Raw genomic sequence first — 18387 nt, forward strand, 5'->3', positions numbered from 1 at the left:
GCCGGCGTCCCCTCGTCCCTCCCCGCTCCGAACCAAAGCGCCAGCTCCGCTCCCGCTGCTCCAAGTGCCTGGCTCCGGGCTCGGCCCGGGGCCGCCGCGGGGGCGGGCGCCGGGGCCCCCCCTCTTTCGGGCTTTCAGGGACGGATCTATAAAGTTTCTACGAGGAACCGGGGGTTTTGGCGGCTCTTCCTTCTCCCGCGGCACCACTCAACCTGCCCGCGCCCCTTGGGGACGTCCCCGGTGGGGGGACATGCCGTCCCCAGGGTGCTGGGGGGGCCCTGGGCCCTGCGGTGGGTCCCCAGACCTGGGCCCGTGTCCCCAGGCCCTTAGTGGCCCCCAAGCCCCATGGTTGTCCCCAGCCTGGTGGCACAGCTCCAGCCTGGAAGTAGCCCCCAAACCCCCTGGTTGTCCCCAGGCTGGTGGCCTGTCTCTGAGGCTGGGGGCTGGCCCCTGGCTCCTGGGGTCCCCAAGCCACTGGGATCACCAGACCTATGGCATGGCCCTAGGCTGGTGGCTCTCCCCAGCTTGGTGGCACAACTGTCCCCAGGCCCATGACACATCCCCAAGCCAGGGGTGGCCCCCAGGCCCATGGTGGCCCTCAGGTTGGTGACATGTCTTCAGACGAGTGACGGTCCCCAGATTGGTGAGTGCTTGGCTTGGGGGCCGTCCCCATGTTGGTGACACATCCTTGCCCTCGTGGTCCCCAGGCCTGTGGCAATCCTGGGCTGTGGTGGTGGCCCCATGTTGGTGACACAGCCCCAGCCTCGTGGTCGTCCCCAGCTTGGTGGGGACCCCAGGCCGGTGGTGGCCCCCATGGTGGTGACATGGCCCCGGCCCGGTGGTGGTCCCTAGGCCGGGGCCTGGCTGTGGCCCAGTGGCGGTTGCCCCGGCAACGGTCCCACCGTCGCCCCGGCAACGGCTCCCGCCAGGCCCCGCGGGGCGCCCGCGGCCCCGCCCACTCCCCCGGGGACGGGCCCCGCTGGTGCCTCTTCTCCATGGCAACCGCCCAAGTGCGGACGGACGGGAGGGCCGCCCAATCACAGCGCGCGCCCCGGCGGGACCCGGGGGCGGGGCGCAGCGCTCCAATTGGCGGGCTCGCCGCGCCGGGGCGGGGCGCGGTGTAGACCGACAGCCGGGGCCGGCCAATCGAAGGCGGGTCGCTTGCCTCGCGCCGCCGCGCCCCCCAATGAGACGCGGGGGCCGCGGGGCCCCGGCCAATGGGCGCGCGGCGTGGGCGGGCCGTCGGTGGCGGGTCGGGGCGCTCCGGAAGCGGAGGGGGCCGGGGGGAAAATGGCGCCCAGCTCGAAATCGGAGCGGGGCGGCCCGGGGGGGAAGCGGGGCCCGGCGGGGGCGGCGGGCGGGTCCTCGGCCGGCCCGGGCCCGCGGGGCCGCCGCGAGCACGTGGTGCGGCAGCTCGACCGCGTCAAGGTGAGCGGGGGGCCGCGGGGGGGGGCGGAGGGGGGCCCTGAGGGGGGGGAACATGGCGGGGGGAGGCCCGAGGGGACCCCTGAGGGGACCCCTGAGGGGGGTGGGGACATGTCAGGGGTCCCTTGAGGGGGCGGACGTGGCTGGGGGGAACCTGGAGGGGGGGAACAGGGTGTGGGGGGCTCTAAAGGGGGGACACGGAGGGGGGAGGCCTGAGGGGAGCCCTGGGGGGGAGGGAATATGACAGGGGTCCATGGGGGGGGGGACATGGTGTGGGGGGTCTGAGGGGCCCTTTGAGGGGGGACTTGGTGCAGGGAGGCTTAAGGGGTGCCGGGGGGGCGGCAGGGGGAAGGGAGCCCTAATGGGGGGGATGGGGAGGCTGAGGGGAATCCTAAGGGGGGGGCTAAGGGGAGCCTTCGGGGTGGGGGGATATGGTAGGGGGTCCCGGGGGAGGGAGACACAGCAGTGGGGGGGGGCCTGAGGGCAGCCTTGGGGTGGGGGGGACATGATGGGGGGATCTTGGGGGGTCATGGCAGGGGCAGCATGGCAGCAGCCCTCAAGTTGGGGGGGGAAGGTGGGAGGCCGGGGGGGCTGGAGGGGGCGATACAGGGAGAGGGGTCTGGGGGAGCTTGGGGCCGAGGGGGGCTGGGGGGATCCAGGGGGGGGTTTGGGGACACCTCAGCTCCCCATCCCTCATGGCAGGGCTGTGGGTGTCCCCCCCCCCCCAAAATGTGCCGTCCGTCCCCCCCCAGATCAGCGGGCAGCTCTCGCCCCGGCTCTTCCGCAAGCTGCCGCCGCGGGTGTGCATCTCCCTGAAGAGCATCGTGGACGAGGATTTGCTGTGCGCGGGGTGAGACGCGGCGGCCGCGGCCCCCCCGGTGCACGGTGACCCCCCCGGCGCCCGGTGGCGGCCCCCCCGGCCCCGCCGCAGCTGCGCCTCTGCCCCCGCCGCAGGCACATCTTCCTGGGCTTCTCCAAGTGCGGCCGCTACGTGCTGTCCTACACGAGCAGCAGTGGCGACGACGACTTCTCCTTCTACATCTACCACCTGCACTGGTGGGAGTTCAACGTCCACAGCAAGCTCAAGCTGGTAGCGCGCCCCCCCCGCGCCCCCCCGCGCCCCCCCGCCGCCGCCCCGCCGCGCCCCAGCCGCTCTGCCTCCCCAGGTGCGCCGCGTCCGCCTCTTCCAGGACGAGGAGATCTACAGCGACCTGTACCTGACCGTGTGCGAGTGGCCCGGCGACTCCTCCAAGGTCATCGTCTTCGGCTTCAAGTGAGCGCGGGCGGCTGGGGGGGCGGCGAGGGGGGGCCCCGCGGCGGCCCGGCCCTCACCGCCCCCCCCCCCCCGGCAGCACCCGCTCCGCCAACGGGCTCCTCGTCAACATGATGATGATGAGCGACGAGAACCACCGCGACATCTACATCAGCGCCGTGGCGGTGCCGCCCGGCGCCCGCTGCCCCGGCTGCCGCGCCGCGGCGCTGGCCCGCCCCGGTGAGCCCCCCCCCTCGCCGCCTCCGCCGCACCCCCCCCCGCCGCCGCCGGCCGTGCCGGGGGGGCTAACGAGCGCCGCCCGCCGCCCGCAGAAGACGCGCCGGCCCACTGCCTGCGGCACGGCTTCCTGCTGCACACCAAGTACCAGGTGGTCTACCCCTTCCCCACCTTCCAGCCCGCCTTCCAGCTCAAGAAGGACCAGGTGGTGCTGCTCAACACCAGCTACTCGCTCGTGGCCTGCGCCGTCTCCGTGCACGCGGCAGGTACGCGGCGGTCGGGCCGCGGCGCCCGGGGGGGCCGCGACGCCCCCCCCCCCTGACGCCCCTCCGTCTCTCAGGTGACGGCGGCTCCTGCCAGCTGCTCTACGACGGGAGGACGCCGGCGCAGGGCTGGCGCCGGGGGGGCTGCGGGGCCGCGGCGGGGCCCCCCCCGCGGCCGCCCGGCGGGGCCGAGCCGGCGGCGAGGGACGGCTGCCCCGGCGCGGCCCCGCGGCCCCCCCCCGGCGACGGCGACGGCCACGGCCGGGCCGCCGAGCTCTCCCCGGCCGTGGCCAAGGCTAAAGAGTTCGTGGCCGACATCTTCCGCCGCGCCAAGGAGGCCAAAGGCTCGGCGCCAGCAGAGGAGGAGGAGGAGGAGGAGGAGGAAGAGGAGAGCGGCGGGAGCGGCTTCGGGGGCTGCCCCGAGGCCGGGCCCGGCGGCTCCCCGGTGCCATCAGCCCCCGCAGCGTGGGAGGCCCGGCGCTGCCGCCCGCCGCCCGGCCCGGCGTCCCCCCGCGGCGACGGGACCCCCGAGGGCGAGCCGGCCCCCAAAGCGGCGGCGGCGGCACCGGCGTGCGGCGCCGAGCCCGGCTACGTCAACTACACCAAGCTGCGCTACGTGCTGGAGCCCGGCGAGCCCGCCGAGCCCGAGGACGGTGAGGGGCTGCCGCCGCCCGCCGCGGGGACCCCCGGCGCCCGCCCCGGCGCCCGCCCCGGCGCCCCCTCACCCTCCTCCTCCCTCGCAGAGTACGAGGACGACAAGATCTCGCTGCCCTTCGTCGTCACCGACCTCCGAGGCCGCAGCCTGAAGCCGCTGAAGGAGAGGGCGGTCGCCCAGGTGAGGGGGCGGCGGGGGGGAGGTCTGCCACGTGTCCCCCCACCCCCCCCACTGCCGCGTCCCCCCACCGCCGCGTCCCCGCAGGGCCAGTACCTGACGGTGGAGCAGCTGACGCTGGACTTCGAGTACGTCATCAACGAGGTGATCCGCAACGACGCCGCCTGGTCCCGCCAGTTCTGCTCCTTCAGCGACTACGACATCGTCATCCTCGAGGTGGGCGCCGGGTGCCACCGGGTGCCACTGTCCCCCCCCCCCCCCCCCGGCGGTGCCACCCCCCAGCGCCGGCTCCTTCCCCCAGGTCTGCCCCGAGACCAACCAGGTCATCATCAACATCGGGCTGCTGCTGCTGGCCTTCCCCTCGCCCGACGAAGAGGGGCAGCTGCGGTGAGCGGGGCCGCGCCGTGCCGTGTCGCGACGTGCCGTGTCGCGACGTGCCGCGCCGTGTCGCGACGTGCCGCTCACGGCTCCGCTGCCCGCAGACCCAAGCCCTACCACACCAGCCTGAAGGTCGCCTGGGACCTCAACACGGGCACCTTCGTCACCGTCAGCGTGGGCGACCTCACCGAGGTCAAGGGACAGACGAGGTGAGGGGGCCGCGGGGCGGGCGCTGCGGCGCCTCGGGGGGGCTGGGGCCTCGGCTGGGGGGGCAGCGGGGCGGCTCGGGGGGCTGCGGCAGGTACTGGGGCCCAGTCAGGGTGTCTCGGGGCACTGGGACGGGCACTGGGGCCCAGTCAGGGTGTTTCGGGGCACTGGGACGAGCACAGGGGCCCCAGTAAGGGTGTCTTGGTACTGGGATGGGCACTGGGGCACCTCAGGGTGCTGGGACGGGTGACGGAGCCCCAGTCAGGGTGTCTCGGGGTACTGGGACGAGCACAGGGGCCCCAGTAAGGGTGTCTTGGTACTGGGATGGGCACTGGGGCACCTCAGGGTGCTGGGACGGGTGATGGAGCCCCAGTCAGGGTGTCTTGAGGTCCTGGGACAGGCACTGGGACCCCAGTAAGGGTGTTTTGGGGCACTGGGACAGGTACTGGGGCAGCTGAGGGTGCTGGGACGGGTGACAGAGCCCCAGTCAGGGTGTCTCGGGGCACTGGGATGAGTACGGGGCCCCAGTAAGGGTGTCTTGGGTACTGGGATGGGCACTGGGGCACCTCAGGGTGCTGGGATGGGTGACGGAGCCCCAGTCAGGGTGTCTTGGGGTACTGGGACAGGCACTGGGGCCCCAGTCAGGGTGTCTCAGGGCACTGGGATGGGTGTGGGGGCACCTTGGGGTGCCTGATCCCACAGTAACGGTGTTGCAGAGCACTGTGGCACCTCGGGGCACTGGGACGGGTGACGGAGCCCCAGTACAGGTGTCCTAGGGCACTGGGATGGGCACTAGGGCCCCAGTCAGGGTGTCTGGGAGCACTGGGACGGGCACTGGGGCCCCAGTCAGGGTGTCTCGGGGCACTGGGATGGGTGTGGGGGCACCTTGGGGTGCCAGAGCCCCCAGTAACGGTGTCGCAGAGCACTGGGGCACCTCGGGGCACTGGGATGGGTGATGGAGCCCCAGTACAGGTGTCCTAGGGCCCCAGTCAGGGTGTCTGGGAGCACTGGGACGGGCACTGGGGCCCCAGTCAGGGTGTCTCGGGGCACTGGGATGGGTGTGGGGGCACCTTGGGGTGCCAGAGCCCCCAGTAACGGTGTCGCAGAGCACTGGGGCACCTCGGGGCACTGGGATGGGTGATGGAGCCCCAGTACAGGTGTCCTAGGGCCCCAGTCAGGGTGTCTGGGAGCACTGGGACGGGCACTGGGGCCCCAGTCAGGGTGTCTCGGGGCACTGGGATGGGTGTGGGGGCACCTTGGGGTGCCGGAGCCCCCAGTAACGGTGTCTCGGGGCACTGGGGCACCTCGGGGTGCTGGGACGGGCGCCGGGGGCACTGGGACGGCGCCGGGGCCCCAGTGAGGGCGACTGGGGGCACTGGGAGGGCGCGGGGGGGGCACGGTCTCACCCCGTCCCCCCCCGGGCAGCGGCAGCGTGTGGAGCTCCTACCGCAAGGGCTGCGTCGACATGGTGATGAAGTGGCTGGTGCCCGAGAGCAGCGGCCGCTACGTCAACAGGATGACGAACGAGGCCCTGCACAAAGGTGGGGGGGCCCGGGGGGGGCCCGCCGCCCGGGGGGGGGTCCCGGGGGCCCCGGCGTCCGGCCCGGCCCCAGCCCCCTCTCCTCCGCCCCCAGGCTGCTCCCTCAAGGTCCTGGCCGACAACGAGCGCTACACCTGGATCGTCTTGTGACGCCGCCCGGCTCCCCCCTTTTAACGGGTTCTCGGGTTTTTCCCCCCGTTTCCCCTTTCATTTGGGGTTTTTGCTGTCGTTTTCGGGTCGCGTTTTAACCGGGGTCGTGCGGGGCCGCAGGGGCGGCGCCTCCCCCTGTGATAACCCCCCCCCCCCCCAATAACCCCCCCAATAAACCTCCCCCTTTTTCGCCCCCGTTTCGCCCCTTTTTCGCCCCGTTTCGCCCCCCCCCCCGGCCCCACGGAGGCGGCGCGGGGGCAAAGACCACGCTGGATTTATTCCTTAAGAAAGAGCTACAAAAGGTAGAAAACAGCTTCGCACCCTGCACTACACACGGACACAGCGGCCCCCCCGCCCCCCCGCCCACAAAATCGAGGTTTTTCACACCGTTTGTCGACTCTGGCACTGAACGTCGCGGCTGGGGACACGGGGGGGGCCACACGCGTAAGGCCATGGCGGTGGGGGGGGGCCGGGGTCACCACTCGGGGGGGGGCACGACGAGGGGGGGGCACAGAGAAAAGCACAGTCGGGGCCGCGGTACCTACAACGCGGTTACAAACAGGCGGCGAGGCGGGGGGGGCCGTGTTGGGGGGGGCCGGCCTAAGGCAGCAGTGGGGGGGGATGGTGTGGGGCAGAGCCCCCCCCATGGCCGCGTGGGGGGGGGCCGGTGGGTACGAGATGCCCCGGGGCTGCCGTCCTGCCCCCCAAGTGCCCCCCCGGGGCTCTATCCTGCCCCCCCGGCTCCATCCTGCCCCCCACATCCCCCCCCCAGCTCCATCCTGCCCCCCATGTGTCTTGCTGGGGGGCAGCCCCCCCGAATCGCCCCCCCCCAGGAGGCAGGAGCTGGGGGGGGGGACGTGACCCACCGCCTGGGGGGGGCTGTGCCTGGGGCGGGGGGGGAGATTTGGGGCGGGGGGGGGACCCGGGTTCAGCCCCACATCCTGCCGTTCCCCTCGCTGCAGCGCCGCCCCCCCGGTGCCCCCCCCGTCCCCACAGCCGGTGCCCCCGCAGCCGGCGGGGGGGGGGCACATTTTGGCACACGGCCCCCGCGCGTCGCTTAAGGCACATATCGCTGCTGAGCGCCCCCCCGGCCCCCCCCCCGCCGCCGGGGGATGCGATGGGGACACGGGGGGGGGGTGGGGGGGGCAGGCGGCCCTGGGCCGGGCTCCTCGCTGCGGGGGGGGGCGGGGGGGGGGGCAAAAGCGCGGCATACCAGGCGGGGGGGGGGGAAATGGGGGGGGGGGCGCGGGGCCCCCCTAGCTGGAGGGCAGGGCCTGGACGAAGATGCCCCCCCGGGAGTCGGCGCGCGCCAGCTTGGCCGGGGGCTCCATGGCGTCGGGCAGCCCGGCCGGCTCGCCGGCGCTGAGCGCGAGCTCCTGCGGCAGCTCCTCGTCGCTCTCCTCCTCCTCCTCTTCCTCCTCGTCTGCGCCGGGGGGGGGGGGGGGGGGCGGAAAAAAAAAACCCCTCAAGACCCGGAGTGGTGCCCCCCACGTGCCCCCCGAGCCACACACCGGTGTTGTGTGCGTCAGTAGGTTTCAGGGTTAACGGTCTAAGAGGCTCCGCAGGCGGCAGCTTTGGCAGGTTCCCGCCAGCGCCGAGCGCTTTTAGGGGACCCGGCGGCGCCATCGGGGGGGGGGGGAGACGGGGGGGGGTTCGGGGGGGGGGTGCTCACCTTTGTCGGGGTCCAGGGAGTTCAAGGAGCTCGTCAGGTTGGCGAACTGCCGGGGGGGGGGAGACGGGTGAGACCCGGCGTGCTGGGGGGGGGCCGGGGGGGCCCAGCAGCCCCCCAAACCCACCCGGGGCCCCCCCATGAGCCCATCCCCATCCCAGGGGGGGTCCCAGAAGTCCCCCAGAGCCCCCCCCCCACCCCATGGGGGCCACCATGAACCCCGTCCCCATCCCGGGGGGGTCCCAGAAGCCCCCCAGAGCCCCCCCCCACCCTATGGGAGCCCCCACAAACCCCGTCCCCATCCCAAGGGGGTCCTAGAAGCCCCCTAGAGCCCCCCCCTGCCCCACGGGGGCCCCCCATGAGCCCCATCTCCATCCCGGGGGGGGGGTCCCAGAAACCCCCCAGAGCCCCCCCTGCCCCACAGGGGCCCCCCCACGAGCCCCATCCCCACAGGGGGTCCCAAAGCCCCTCAGCGCCCCCCCCCGGCCCCCACGAGCCCCGTCCCCATCACGGGGGGATCCCAGAAGCCCCCCAGAGCCCCCCTGGCCCCCCATGAGCCCTGTCCCCATCCCAGGGGATCCCAAAGCCCCCCAGAGCCCCCTGGCCCCCCATGAGCCCCATCCCCATCCCCAGGGGATCCAAAGCCCCCCAGAGCCCCCCCCCCAGCCCCCACGAGCCCCGTCCCCATCACGGGGGGTCCCAGAAACCCCCCAGAGCCCCCCCTGCCCCATGGGGCCCCCCCATGAGCCCCATCCCCATCCCAGGGGGGTCCTAGCATGTCCCCGTCCCCAGGGGGGGTCCCAGAAGCCCCTTAGAGCCCCCCTGCCCCACAGGGGCCCCCCCACGAGCCCCGTCCCCATCCCAGGGGGATCCCAAAGCCCCCCAGAGCCCCCCTGGCCCCCCATGAGCCCTGTCCCCATCCCGGGGGGGGGTCCCAGAAGCCCCCCAGAGCCCCCCCAGCCCCCACAAGCCCCATCCCCATCCCAGGGGGGTCCCAGAAGCCCCCCAGAGCCCCCCCGGCCCCCATGAGCCCTGTCCCCATCCCAGGGGATCCCAAAGCCCCCCAGAGCCCCCCCCGCGGCCCCCACCTCGCCCATGACGGCGATGGGGGTCTCGCCGCGGGCCTGGGCCACGCGGTGCTCCACCAGGTAGTACATGTACTCGTCGTAGAGCAGCCGGATGAGGTGGAAGGAGCCGAAGCTGGCGGCGCTGCGCAGGGTCAGGTCGCGGATCACCATGGAGCTGGGGGGGGGGGGACAGGGGGGGTCACCGCGGCGCCGTGGGGCAGCGCCGTGGGGGGCGGCGCCGTGGGGCGGGGACGCACCTGTAGAAGGACCACTTGAGGAGGAAGAGCTTGGCGGCCCTGGGGAAGGCCGGGCCGCCCTGGTGGGGCTTGAGGACGCGGGTGACGACGCCGTCGAGCCAGGCGGCCCACTGCTCCAGCGAGTTCTGCTGCTGCAGCGTCGCCTTGAAGTCCTGCTCCAGCCGCTGCACCACGCGGTCCTCGCAGCGGCACACCCACGAGGCCTGCTCCTGCGGCGGGCGCCGTCAGCCCCACGGCGCCCCACGGCCGCCCCACGGCCGCCCCCCGGCCCCCCCCGGCGCTACCTGCACGTTGGCGAAGTCGACGCGGTTGAGGTCGCTGAGCATCTGGTTGATCTGGGCCGTGTTCTGCAGCACGGCGCGGGCCGCCTGCGCCAGGTGGTTCAGGGACGTGTAGCGCCGCAGCGTCTGGGCAAAGGCACTTGCTGCCGCCACCTGCGGGGCCGGGGGGGGGTCAGGGGGGGCCGTCGTCACCCGTGTGTCCCGTCCCCCCCCCCGCCGGCGCGGCGCGGCCTCACCTTCACGCGCACCATCTCCTCGGGGATGTTCATCATGGCGTTCGTTAACCAGCTCTCCAAACTCTTGGCGAAGTTGCGGATCGCTTGCGTCAAGGCACCTGGGCGCAGGGAGGCGTCAGCTGCCGCCGGGGCGGCTCCCGCCGGAGCGATTCCCCCCGGAGCGATCCCCCTGGAGCGATCCCCCCCGGAGCGATTCCCCCCCGGAGCGATCCCCCCCCCCCCGGAGTGATTCCCACCACAGCAGCTTCCCCCCCCAGAGCAATTCCCCCCCAGAGCGATTCCCCCCAGAGCGACTTCCCCGCCCCGAGCAGCTCCCGCTGGAGCGATTCCCCCCCCCAGAGCAATCCCCCCCCCCGGAGCAGCTCCTCCCCCCCCGAGCGATCCCGCCAGAGCGATCCCCACCGGAGTAGCTCCCCCGGAGTGATTCCCCCCCGGAGCAATCTCCCCCCTGGAGCAGCTCCCCCCAGAGCGATTCCCACCGGAGCAGCTCCCACCAGAGTGATCCCCCCCCCGGAGTGGCTCCCCCCGGAGCAATTCTCCCCAGAGCGGCTCCCCCCGGAGCGATTCCACCCCCCCCCGGAGCGATTCCCCCCCGGAATGGCTCCCCCCCGGAGTGATCCCCCCCGGAGTGGCTCCCCCCAGAGCGATTCTCCCCAGAGCAGCTCCCCCCAGAGCGATCCCCTCCCCAGAATGGCCCCCCCCCCGGAGCGATTCCCCCCTGGGGTGATCCCCTCCCCCGGAATGGCTCCCCCCCAGAGCGATTCTCCCCAGAGCGGCTCCCCCCGGAGCGATTCCCGCCGGAGCAGCTCCCCCCCAGAGCGATCCCCCCCCGGAGCGATCCACCCCCCCGGAGCGATTCCCCCCCGGAATGGCTCCCCCCCGGAGTGATCCCCCCCTGGAGCGATCCCCCCCGGAGTGGCTCCCCCCAGAGCGATTCTCCCCAGAGCAGCTCCCCCCAGAGCGACCCCCTCCCCAGAATGGCTCCCCCCCGGCACGACCCCCCCGGAGCGATCCCCCCCGCCCCCCGGCACGACCCCCCCCCCCCCGGCGCGGGGCTCACTGGGGATGGGCCGCAGCACGTCGGGGATGAGCATCTCCACGAGGCCCTGGTAGAGCGCGTGGTCGCAGCCCCTGGCCCAGCGCAGCGCCGGCTCGTACTTGCAGAGCGCCACGAGGCAGCGCTTGGGCAGCCGCTTCTCCGCCTCGTCCTGCCTGCGGACGCCCGGCAGCCGCTCGCAAGCGCCCCCGGCCCCCGGAACCGCCCCCGGCACGGGAGGCCCCCCGGGATGGCGACACCGGGACGCGGGGACTCCGGGATGTGGGGACGCGGGGACACCGGGATGCGGGGACGCGGGGGCATGGGGACGCAGGGACACCGGGACATGGGGGATGCAGGGACACCAGGACACGGGGACACCAGGACGTGGGGACACGGGGATGCAGGGACACTGGGATGCAGGGACACTGGGATGCAGGGACACTGGGATGCAGGGACACAGGGACGTGGGGACATGGGGATGCAGGGACACAGGGATGCAGGGACACAGGGACATGGGGACATGGGGACACGGGGACATGAGGACAGGGGGATGCAGGGACACCAGGACGCAGGGACATGGGGACGCAGGGACATGGGGATGCAGGGACACAAGGACACGGGGACACAGGGACACCGGGACGCAGGGACACTGGGACATGGGGATGCAGGGACATGGGGACACCAGGACATGGGGATGTGGGGACACCGCGATGCAGGGACACCGGGACGTGGGGACACTGGGACATGGGGACACCAGGATGCAGGGACATGGGGACACCAGGACATAGGGACAGGGGGATGCAGGGACACGGGGACACCGGGACGCGGGGACACCGGGACACTGGGATGCAGGGACACGGGGACACCGGGACACGGGGACGCGGGGACGCATCCTGCTCACACGGCGACGGGGGCGGCGTCGCTGGGCTGGCCGAGGCTGCACCTCCAGAAGCTCTTCCACAGCGTCTCCACCAGCGTGAACTGCAGGTTTATCATCACGTCCACGATGGCCTGGGGGGGAGGGAGCGCGGTGAGGGCCGGGGGGGTCCCGGCGGCGCCGGGGGGGTCCCGGGGGGGGGCTTCACCTCGCAGTGCTCGCGGTAGAGCAGCTGGAAGGCCTTGAGGTCCTCGGCGCCGACGCCCTCGGGCAGCGGCCGGCCCTGCGGCTCCAGCTCGGCGAAGTCGGCCAGGGCGCGCGAGGCGTCTGCGGGGAGCGGCGGCGGTGACGGGGGGGTCCCGGGGCCGGGGGGGTCCCGGGGGGGCCCCGGGGAGGGGGGGGGGGCCTTACCCAGGAACTGCTGGTACTGCTGCACCTGGGCGCTGATGTCGGAGAGCCCCGCGGGCTGCTGCTGCCCCACGGCCACGCCGTTGGTCATGCCCTCCATCTTCTGGATGGGCTTCAGCCTGCGCCGGGGGGGTGTGAGGAGCACGGGGGGGCTCGGGGGGGCCCCCCCCCGCCGCGCCGGCCGCCCCTCACCTCTGCTTCTGGGAGAAGGGCTGCTGGCGCATGGCCAGGTGCTGCTGGTCCTCCATGAGCCGCAGCAGCGGCGAGTTGGCCTTGATGCGCAGCCCGTAGTAGTGGTACTTGGAGTTGCCCCTGCGGACGGGGGGGAAAACGGGAAAATCCCGCTCCGGCGGGCGCCCGCGGAGCAGCGGGGCGGCGGCGCCGGGCAGCGGGAAGCGGCCGCCGACCTGGTGCCGAGGCGGCGGGTGCGGAGCCCCATGAAGACGGAGCGGATGAGCTTGCCGAAGGAGGCGGCGTTGACGGGCTCCAGCTTCTGCTCCTGGCAGTGCAGCAGGTAGTGGCAGTACAGGGTGCTGCGCGGCAGGCTGACGCCCTCGGCCGTCTCGTAGTTATCCAGCAGCCACTGCACCTGCGGAGACGCCGCCGTTCCCCACGCGTTCGGCGCGATCCCGCAGATTCGGCGAGGCCGGGGAAGCGCCGGGGACTCACCGTGGCCGGGGAAGCGCGCGTGGTGTGCGAGTACGACTGCCCCGAGCCGCCCAGCATGTAGCCGCCCTGGATCACGTAGGTGCCGGCGGCGGCGGCTCCGGCGGCGGCGGCTCCGGCCGCGGCTCCGGCGGCGGCGGCGGCTCCGGCGGCGGCTCCGGCGGCGGCCACGATCTGCCCGCCGGAGACGTACATGGGCACGGCGCCGGCGCCGGCGGGGGCCTGCGAGGTGGCCGGGGCGCTGGGCTGCACCGCCGCCGCCGCCGGAGCCTCGTAGTAGCTGCCGCCGGCGCCTTGCGGGTAGAGCGGGGCCTCGGCGTAGGGGTAGGAGCCGGAGCGGCTGCGGGGAGGCGGGGGGTGAGGCGGGGGGGCCCGGGGGGGGCGGGGGGGGGGGGGGCCCGGGGCGGGCGCACTCACATGGTGCCGGCGGCGTAGCCGGCGTCGCCGCCCTCCACGTACTGCACCGGCGCGGGGTAGACGTGCTGCACCGGCACCTGCTGCAGCTGCTGCACCTGCGGCGGGGGGGGGCTCAGCGCGGCCCCCCCGCCGCGAGGAGGAGCCTCGCCGGCCCCACGACCCCCCCCGTGTCTTTCTGGGTGGTGGCGGGGGGGGGGAAGCCCCCCCCCGGCGCCCGCGACCTACTGTGAGGGCGGCGGCCGGGCGCAGCAGCAGCATGCGGGGGGCTCTCGGCGCGGCCCCCCCGGGCGCCGGCGGCAGCAGCGGGGGCCGCGGCGGCTCCGGCCACGGCTCGGCCGCGCCGCGCTGCACGACAAACGGGGGCGCTGAGGGCGGCGGCGGCCCCCCCCGCCGCGCCGCCGGCCCCCCCCGGCCCCCCCCCGCCCCCCCCGGTACCTCCTGGGCCACGTGGACCTGCGGGAGCCCCTGGACGCTGAGCTGCTGCACGGCGCCGGCCTTGGCCGTCTGCGGGGCCGCCTGCACCACCGACCGCTGCGGGGAAACCGGGCGGGCCGTCACGGGGGGGCCGTCAGCGGGGGGGCCGCGCCGGACCCGGGGACGCGGCCCCCCCGGCACGGCACGGCACGGCACGGCACGGCCCGGCCCGGCCTGCCGGGTCCTGCTCCTCCTCTCCGCCCTTGTCTCCTCATTTTCCTCGCTTTTCCTCTCCTCGCTTCTGCTCCTCTTGCTTCTCCTCTGCTCCTTCTCCTCGCTTTTTCTGTCCTTCTTTTCCTCGCTTTTCCTCTCCTTCTTTTCCTCGCTTCTCCATGCTTTTCCGCGCTTTTCCTTGCTTTTCTCGCCTTGGTTTTGCTCCTGTCACTTCTCCTCTCCTTGCTTTTCCTGCTCCTGCTTTTCCTGCTCCTGCTTTTCCTCCTCCTGCTCTCCTCGCTTCTCCTCGCCTTCCTCTCGCCTCGTTTTTACCGTTTCTCGCCGCTTTCCCCCCAGCGCCGGCTGCCCCGGCCCCTCGGGCTCCCGCGGGGCAGCCAAGCGGGGTGCGAAACGCGGCCGCGTCGCCGTCCCCCCCCCGTGGCCCCCGCACTGGGTGCTCGCGGGGGGGGGGGGGGGGCGGGGGCGGCACTCACCTCCTGCGGCACGGGCACCGGCGGGACGCCGTGGACCGGCAGCGGCGGCGCGGGGCCCGGCTTGGCGGCGGGGCTGCTGCTCTGCGCCGGCGAGCGCTGGGCGAGCCGGGAGGAGCCGCGCGTCAGCCGCCGGGAAGGGCCGCGCGGATCCGCCGGGAAGGGCGGCGCGGATGCGCCGGGAAGGGCGGCGCGGATCCGCCGGGAAGGGCGGCCGGGGCGGCCTTACCTGCTGCGGCACCGGGACGCCGGCGATCTGGAGCGGGGAGACGGCGGGCGGCTTGGCCGGCCCCAGGAGCCGCGGCGGCGGGGGGGCCTGCGCCTGCGGCACCGCCTGGGCCGGGACGGCGGGGGGGGCGGCTGCCGCCCCGGGGCTCCCCTCCGCCGCCGCGTCGCTGGGCCGCATGGCGCCTTCTGCGGGGGGGGGGGGAAAGGGGGGGTCGGAGAATCCGGGGGGAAAAGCCTGGGACGCAGGAAAGGCCGGAGGAGCCGCCCGCCCGGCCCCGGCCCCCCCCGGGCTCCAACCCTCCGGATTCGGCCCGAGCCGGCGGCACCGGCAGCACGAGGTTGCCGGGAAGCGGCACCGGTGCAGGGATGCGGCTGCCGGGAAGCGGCTTTGGTGTCCGCCGGGAAGCGGCACCGGCGCAGGGATGCGGCTGCCGGGAAGCGGCTTTGGGAGATGCCGGGAAGCAGCACCGGCGCAGGGATGCGGCTGCCGGGAAGCGGCTTTGGGAGATGCCGGGAAGCGGCACCAGTTTGGGGATGCGGCTGCCGGGAAGCGGCTTTGGGAGATGCCGGGAAGCGGCACCGGCGCAGGGATGCGGCTGCCGGGAAGCGGCTTTGGGAGATGCCGGGAAGCGGCACCGGCGCAGGGATGCGGCTGCCGGGAAGCGGCTTTGGGAGATGCCGGGAAGCGGCACCAGTTTGGGGATGCGGCTGCCGGGAAGCGGCTTTGGGAGATGCCGGGAAGCGGCACCGGCGCAGGGATGCGGCTGCCGGGAAGCGGCTTTGGGAGATGCCGGGAAGCGGCACCAGTGCCGGGATGTGGCTGCCGGGAAGCGGCTTTGGGAGATGCCGGGAAGCGGCACCGGCGCAGGGATGCGGCTGCCGGGAAGCGGCTTTGGGAGATGCTGGGAAGCGGCACCGGCGCAGGGATGAAGCCACCGGGAAGTGATGCTGGTGCCGGGATGCAGCCGCCGGGAAGCGGCTTTGGAGGCCACCGGGAAGCGGCACCGGCAGAGACCCGCGTCCCGCTGCGGCCCCGGCCCCGGCCCCGGCCCCGGCGGCGCTTACCGGAGACGGTGACGACGATGTACTGCTGCGGGGCGGGGGCCGGGGGGGCGGCGGGGGCGGCGGGGGCCGCCGGGGCCCCCAGCTCGGCCGCGTAGGCCTTGGGGGCGGCGGGGGCGGCGGGGGGGCCGGGCAGCTCGGCCGCGTAGGCCGCCGGGGCCGGGGCCGGCGCCTGTTGCTGCGGCGGCGCCTGTTGCTGCGGCGGCGGCTGTTGCTGGGCCGCCTGTAACTCGGTAACGTAGGCCTGCGTCGCCATGCCGACGGCGGGGGAGACGGCGGTAAATACGGCGCTTTCTTTCCGGCTTCCTTTGGCGGCGGCGGAAGGGGAAGGAGGGAGAAGAGAAGGGAGAAGCCATGAGGGTCGGGGAGGGGAGGGGGGTGGCGCCGGCCCGGCCGCCCCCGCGCTGACGAACCGCGGGCGATTAGCGGGGGCAGAGGGGCAGCCGCCGACCCCGCCGGGGCCGGAGCCACCGGGATCCCCGGGAATGGAGCCACCGGGATCCCCCAGGGCTGGAGACACCGGGATCCCCCAGACCGGAGACACCGGGATCCCCCAGGGCCGGTCAGATCCCCTGGGAACGGAGCTACTGGGATCCTCTGGGACCAGAGCCATTGGGATCCCCCAGACCGGAGCCATTGGGATCCCCCAGGGCCGGAGCCAGTGGGATCCCCCGGGACTGGAGCCGGTCGGAATCCCCTGGGTCCGGAGCAGGTCCAGATGCCCCAGGACTGGAGCCACTGGGATCCACTGGAGCCAGTGGGATCCCTCAGGGCCAGCTGGATCCCTGGGACAGGAGCCACTGGGATCCCCCGGGACTGGAGCCGGTGGGATCCCCGGGGCCGGGGCAGGGAGGGAGGTGCCGGCAGCGGCTCCGGAGGCTCCGGAATCCCTCGGGAACCAGCCGGGCTCCACCAATCCCCGCCGGGGATCCCGGGAGCAGGCGCCAGGCGGCAGTGGGTGATGTCACGCCCACGCTGACGTCACGCCCACGGTGATGTCACCCCCATCTCCCCGTGTCGCTGCTGCGGTATGACATCACGGCACGATGACACCCCCGGCAACATGGTGCCGGGCCACGGGGTGACATCACGGGGCGGCCCCCCTCCCCCGGTGCTGTCACTGTGCTGCGTTGCCGGGCAACAACACGCTGCTGCGTGACGTCAGCGATGCAACACCACCCAGCGCGGTGACGTCACGGGGCGACATCACGGGGTGACGTCACAGAGTGACTTCACAGCCCTCCCTGCCAGCTGCATGACATCACCACGTGCCACCCCCAGCACTGATGACATCACCGCGTGACGTCACCCCCCCCGCAGCCAGCGCGCCCCCGGTCGGGCGGGGGAGGGGGGGGGTCCCCTCCCGCGGCGCCCCGCCCCCTCCGCCCCTCGCCATTGGCGCCCCTCGGAGCCCCGCCTCTTCCTATTGGTCCGCCCGCCCACCAATCACCGGGGCGCGCGGCAGGCCCCGCCCCCCCGGGGCCTGGGCCCTTCTTAATCCCGGGGCCGCCGCCGGGACCCTCAGTCGGGGCAGGGCAGCGCCCGCCCCCCCCCCCCGGGCCCTCCCCCCGCTGGACCCCCCCGCCCCGCCGCCGCTCCCCCCCCCCCCTCCCGCCCCCTTCCTCCCGCCGCCATCTTGTGCGGCCTCGCGCAGGACCCACCTGGCTCGTCCCTCCCCGGGGCCCCGCGGAGGCCGCGTCCCTTCCAGGGCCGGAGGCGTCGGGCGGCGCGGCCGGGCGCGGGCCCGGGGCGCCGGTGCCGGCGCGGGCGGGGGGGGCCGGGACGGGGGCGGCGGCGGGGCGGGGGCGGCCGGGGCGGCGGCGGTTGTTGTTGCCGGGTTCCCTGGTCGCCACGGCTACCGTGGCTATGGCGCCCTCCGTGTTCCCTCACCGGGGCAACTGTTGCTACCCACCTCGGCCGCGGGCGGGGCCGCCCGGGAGGAAGCGGGGGGGGCGGGGGCAGCGCGCGCCGACGCCCCGCCCGCGCCGCGCGCCCATTGGCCGCCGCCGCCGCCCCCCGCGCGACGGTTGGCCGCCGCCCCCGTCGCTCCCCGGGAGGCCCCGCCCGCGCTCCCCCCTCCGCCGCCCGCGGGGCGGGGCGCGCGCGGTGATTGGCCGCGCCGCGCGTCCGTCGGCGCTTCCTGCGCAAGGAAGAGGGGGCGGGAGGCGGGGTGGGATTGGGCGGGCGGGGAGCTGGCGGGCGCCGGTTGGGCGGCGCCGCTGCCAATCAGCGGAGAGGCGGGGGGGAGCCGCGCCCGGGCGCGCGCGCGCGCGGGGGAGGTGGAGCGCGCATGCGCGGGAGGCCGCGCGGGCTGACGGGAAGCGTAGTTCTTGGCGCGAAGGCCTGAGGGCCCCCTCCGGCGCTACGTCAGGGCCCGATGACGTCAGCAGCCGGGGGGGGGCAGCACCGCCCGTGACGTCAGCGCTCCCCGGTGACCTCACCGCGGCGGGGTGAGGGGAGGCCCCCCCCGAGGCGCGGTGCGGCCTAGCGGTGCCGGGGGGCTGCGGCCTGCGCGGGGGCCCCGCCATGGCCCCCCTCCACGGCCGGCCGGGACGTGTGGGGCCCGTGTGGGGCCCGTGGCTGCTGGGCGTGGGGCTGGTCGCGGGGCGGGGGTGGGGGAGATGTGGGGCTGGGCCGGCGGGTGTGGGGCCCAGATGGAGGAGATGTGGGGCTGCGTGTGGGGCTGGGCTGGGGGATGCAGGTATCAGGTGTGGGGCTGGGCTGGGGGACATGTGGGGCTGTGTCAGGGGTAGGGGGCCCAGATGGGGGAGATGTGGG

At 74.6% G+C, this 18387-nt stretch overlaps 2 protein-coding genes across 7 annotated transcripts; one reads left to right on the forward strand and one right to left on the reverse strand.

Annotated features, from left to right (window-relative positions):
- Nucleotides 1-1202: 1202 nt before the first annotated feature.
- Nucleotides 1203-6480, forward strand: DCAF15 (DDB1 and CUL4 associated factor 15). 4 transcript variants are annotated; one of them, XM_064499409.1, is made up of 13 exons: nucleotides 1203-1428; nucleotides 2178-2275; nucleotides 2380-2481; nucleotides 2592-2698; nucleotides 2778-2917; nucleotides 3010-3180; nucleotides 3255-3830; nucleotides 3921-4012; nucleotides 4097-4225; nucleotides 4311-4396; nucleotides 4492-4596; nucleotides 6020-6135; nucleotides 6229-6480. In XM_064499409.1, exons 1-13 carry the CDS (start codon nucleotides 1218-1220, stop codon nucleotides 6282-6284), a joined length of 1989 nt encoding a protein of 662 aa, XP_064355479.1. In that variant the 5' UTR covers nucleotides 1203-1217; the 3' UTR covers nucleotides 6285-6480. The 4 variants fall into 4 exon arrangements, with proteins under 4 accessions (XP_064355479.1, XP_064355480.1, XP_064355482.1 ...); XM_064499410.1 differs by having other exon boundaries at nucleotides 6026-6135; XM_064499412.1 differs by having other exon boundaries at nucleotides 1234-1428; nucleotides 2380-2515; nucleotides 6026-6135.
- A 62-nt stretch (nucleotides 6481-6542) lies between these two features.
- Nucleotides 6543-17570, reverse strand: RFX1 (regulatory factor X1). 3 transcript variants are annotated; one of them, XM_064499407.1, is made up of 20 exons: nucleotides 17271-17570; nucleotides 15613-15915; nucleotides 14549-14733; nucleotides 14323-14418; nucleotides 13637-13732; nucleotides 13427-13546; nucleotides 13202-13296; nucleotides 12788-13124; nucleotides 12526-12707; nucleotides 12311-12430; nucleotides 12122-12237; nucleotides 11919-12037; nucleotides 11735-11844; nucleotides 10855-11006; nucleotides 9795-9892; nucleotides 9562-9711; nucleotides 9278-9486; nucleotides 9042-9162; nucleotides 7957-8002; nucleotides 6543-7707 (listed from the first exon to the last, which is right to left on the reverse strand). In XM_064499407.1, exons 2-20 carry the CDS (start codon nucleotides 15863-15865, stop codon nucleotides 7541-7543), a joined length of 2772 nt encoding a protein of 923 aa, XP_064355477.1. In that variant the 5' UTR covers nucleotides 15866-15915; nucleotides 17271-17570; the 3' UTR covers nucleotides 6543-7540. The 3 variants fall into 3 exon arrangements, with proteins under 3 accessions (XP_064355477.1, XP_064355476.1, XP_064355478.1); XM_064499406.1 differs by having other exon boundaries at nucleotides 9042-9195; nucleotides 17271-17569; XM_064499408.1 differs by lacking the exon at nucleotides 13427-13546 and having other exon boundaries at nucleotides 9042-9195; nucleotides 17271-17569.
- Between the last annotated feature and the right edge of the window lie 817 nt (nucleotides 17571-18387).

The sequence above is a fragment of the Dromaius novaehollandiae genome, chromosome 33 (assembly GCF_036370855.1).
Source record: "Dromaius novaehollandiae isolate bDroNov1 chromosome 33, bDroNov1.hap1, whole genome shotgun sequence".
In the NCBI taxonomy this organism is placed as follows: domain Eukaryota; kingdom Metazoa; phylum Chordata; class Aves; order Casuariiformes; family Dromaiidae; genus Dromaius; species Dromaius novaehollandiae.

What these genes read in the sequence shown, in the direction of transcription:
- RFX1 (XM_064499406.1), bottom strand. Translation starts at nt 15,865, where the DNA reads ATGGCGACGCAGGCCTACGTTACCGAGTTACAGGCGGCCCAGCAACAG. An exon ending in CGCGCGCTTCCCCGGCCACG is followed by an intron (nt 12,708 to 12,787) that starts GTGAGTCCCCGG and finishes GCGTCTCCGCAG; the next exon opens with GTGCAGTGGCTGCTGGATAA. An exon ending in CGTGCTGCGGCCCATCCCCA is followed by an intron (nt 9,893 to 10,854) that starts GTGAGCCCCGCG and finishes CCCTGCGCCCAG; the next exon opens with GTGCCTTGACGCAAGCGATC.
- DCAF15 (XM_064499409.1), top strand. Translation starts at nt 1,218, where the DNA reads ATGGGCGCGCGGCGTGGGCGGGCCGTCGGTGGCGGGTCGGGGCGCTCC. An exon ending in GTCATCGTCTTCGGCTTCAA is followed by an intron (nt 2,699 to 2,777) that starts GTGAGCGCGGGC and finishes CCCCCCCGGCAG; the next exon opens with CACCCGCTCCGCCAACGGGC. An exon ending in AGGAGAGGGCGGTCGCCCAG is followed by an intron (nt 4,013 to 4,096) that starts GTGAGGGGGCGG and finishes GCGTCCCCGCAG; the next exon opens with GGCCAGTACCTGACGGTGGA.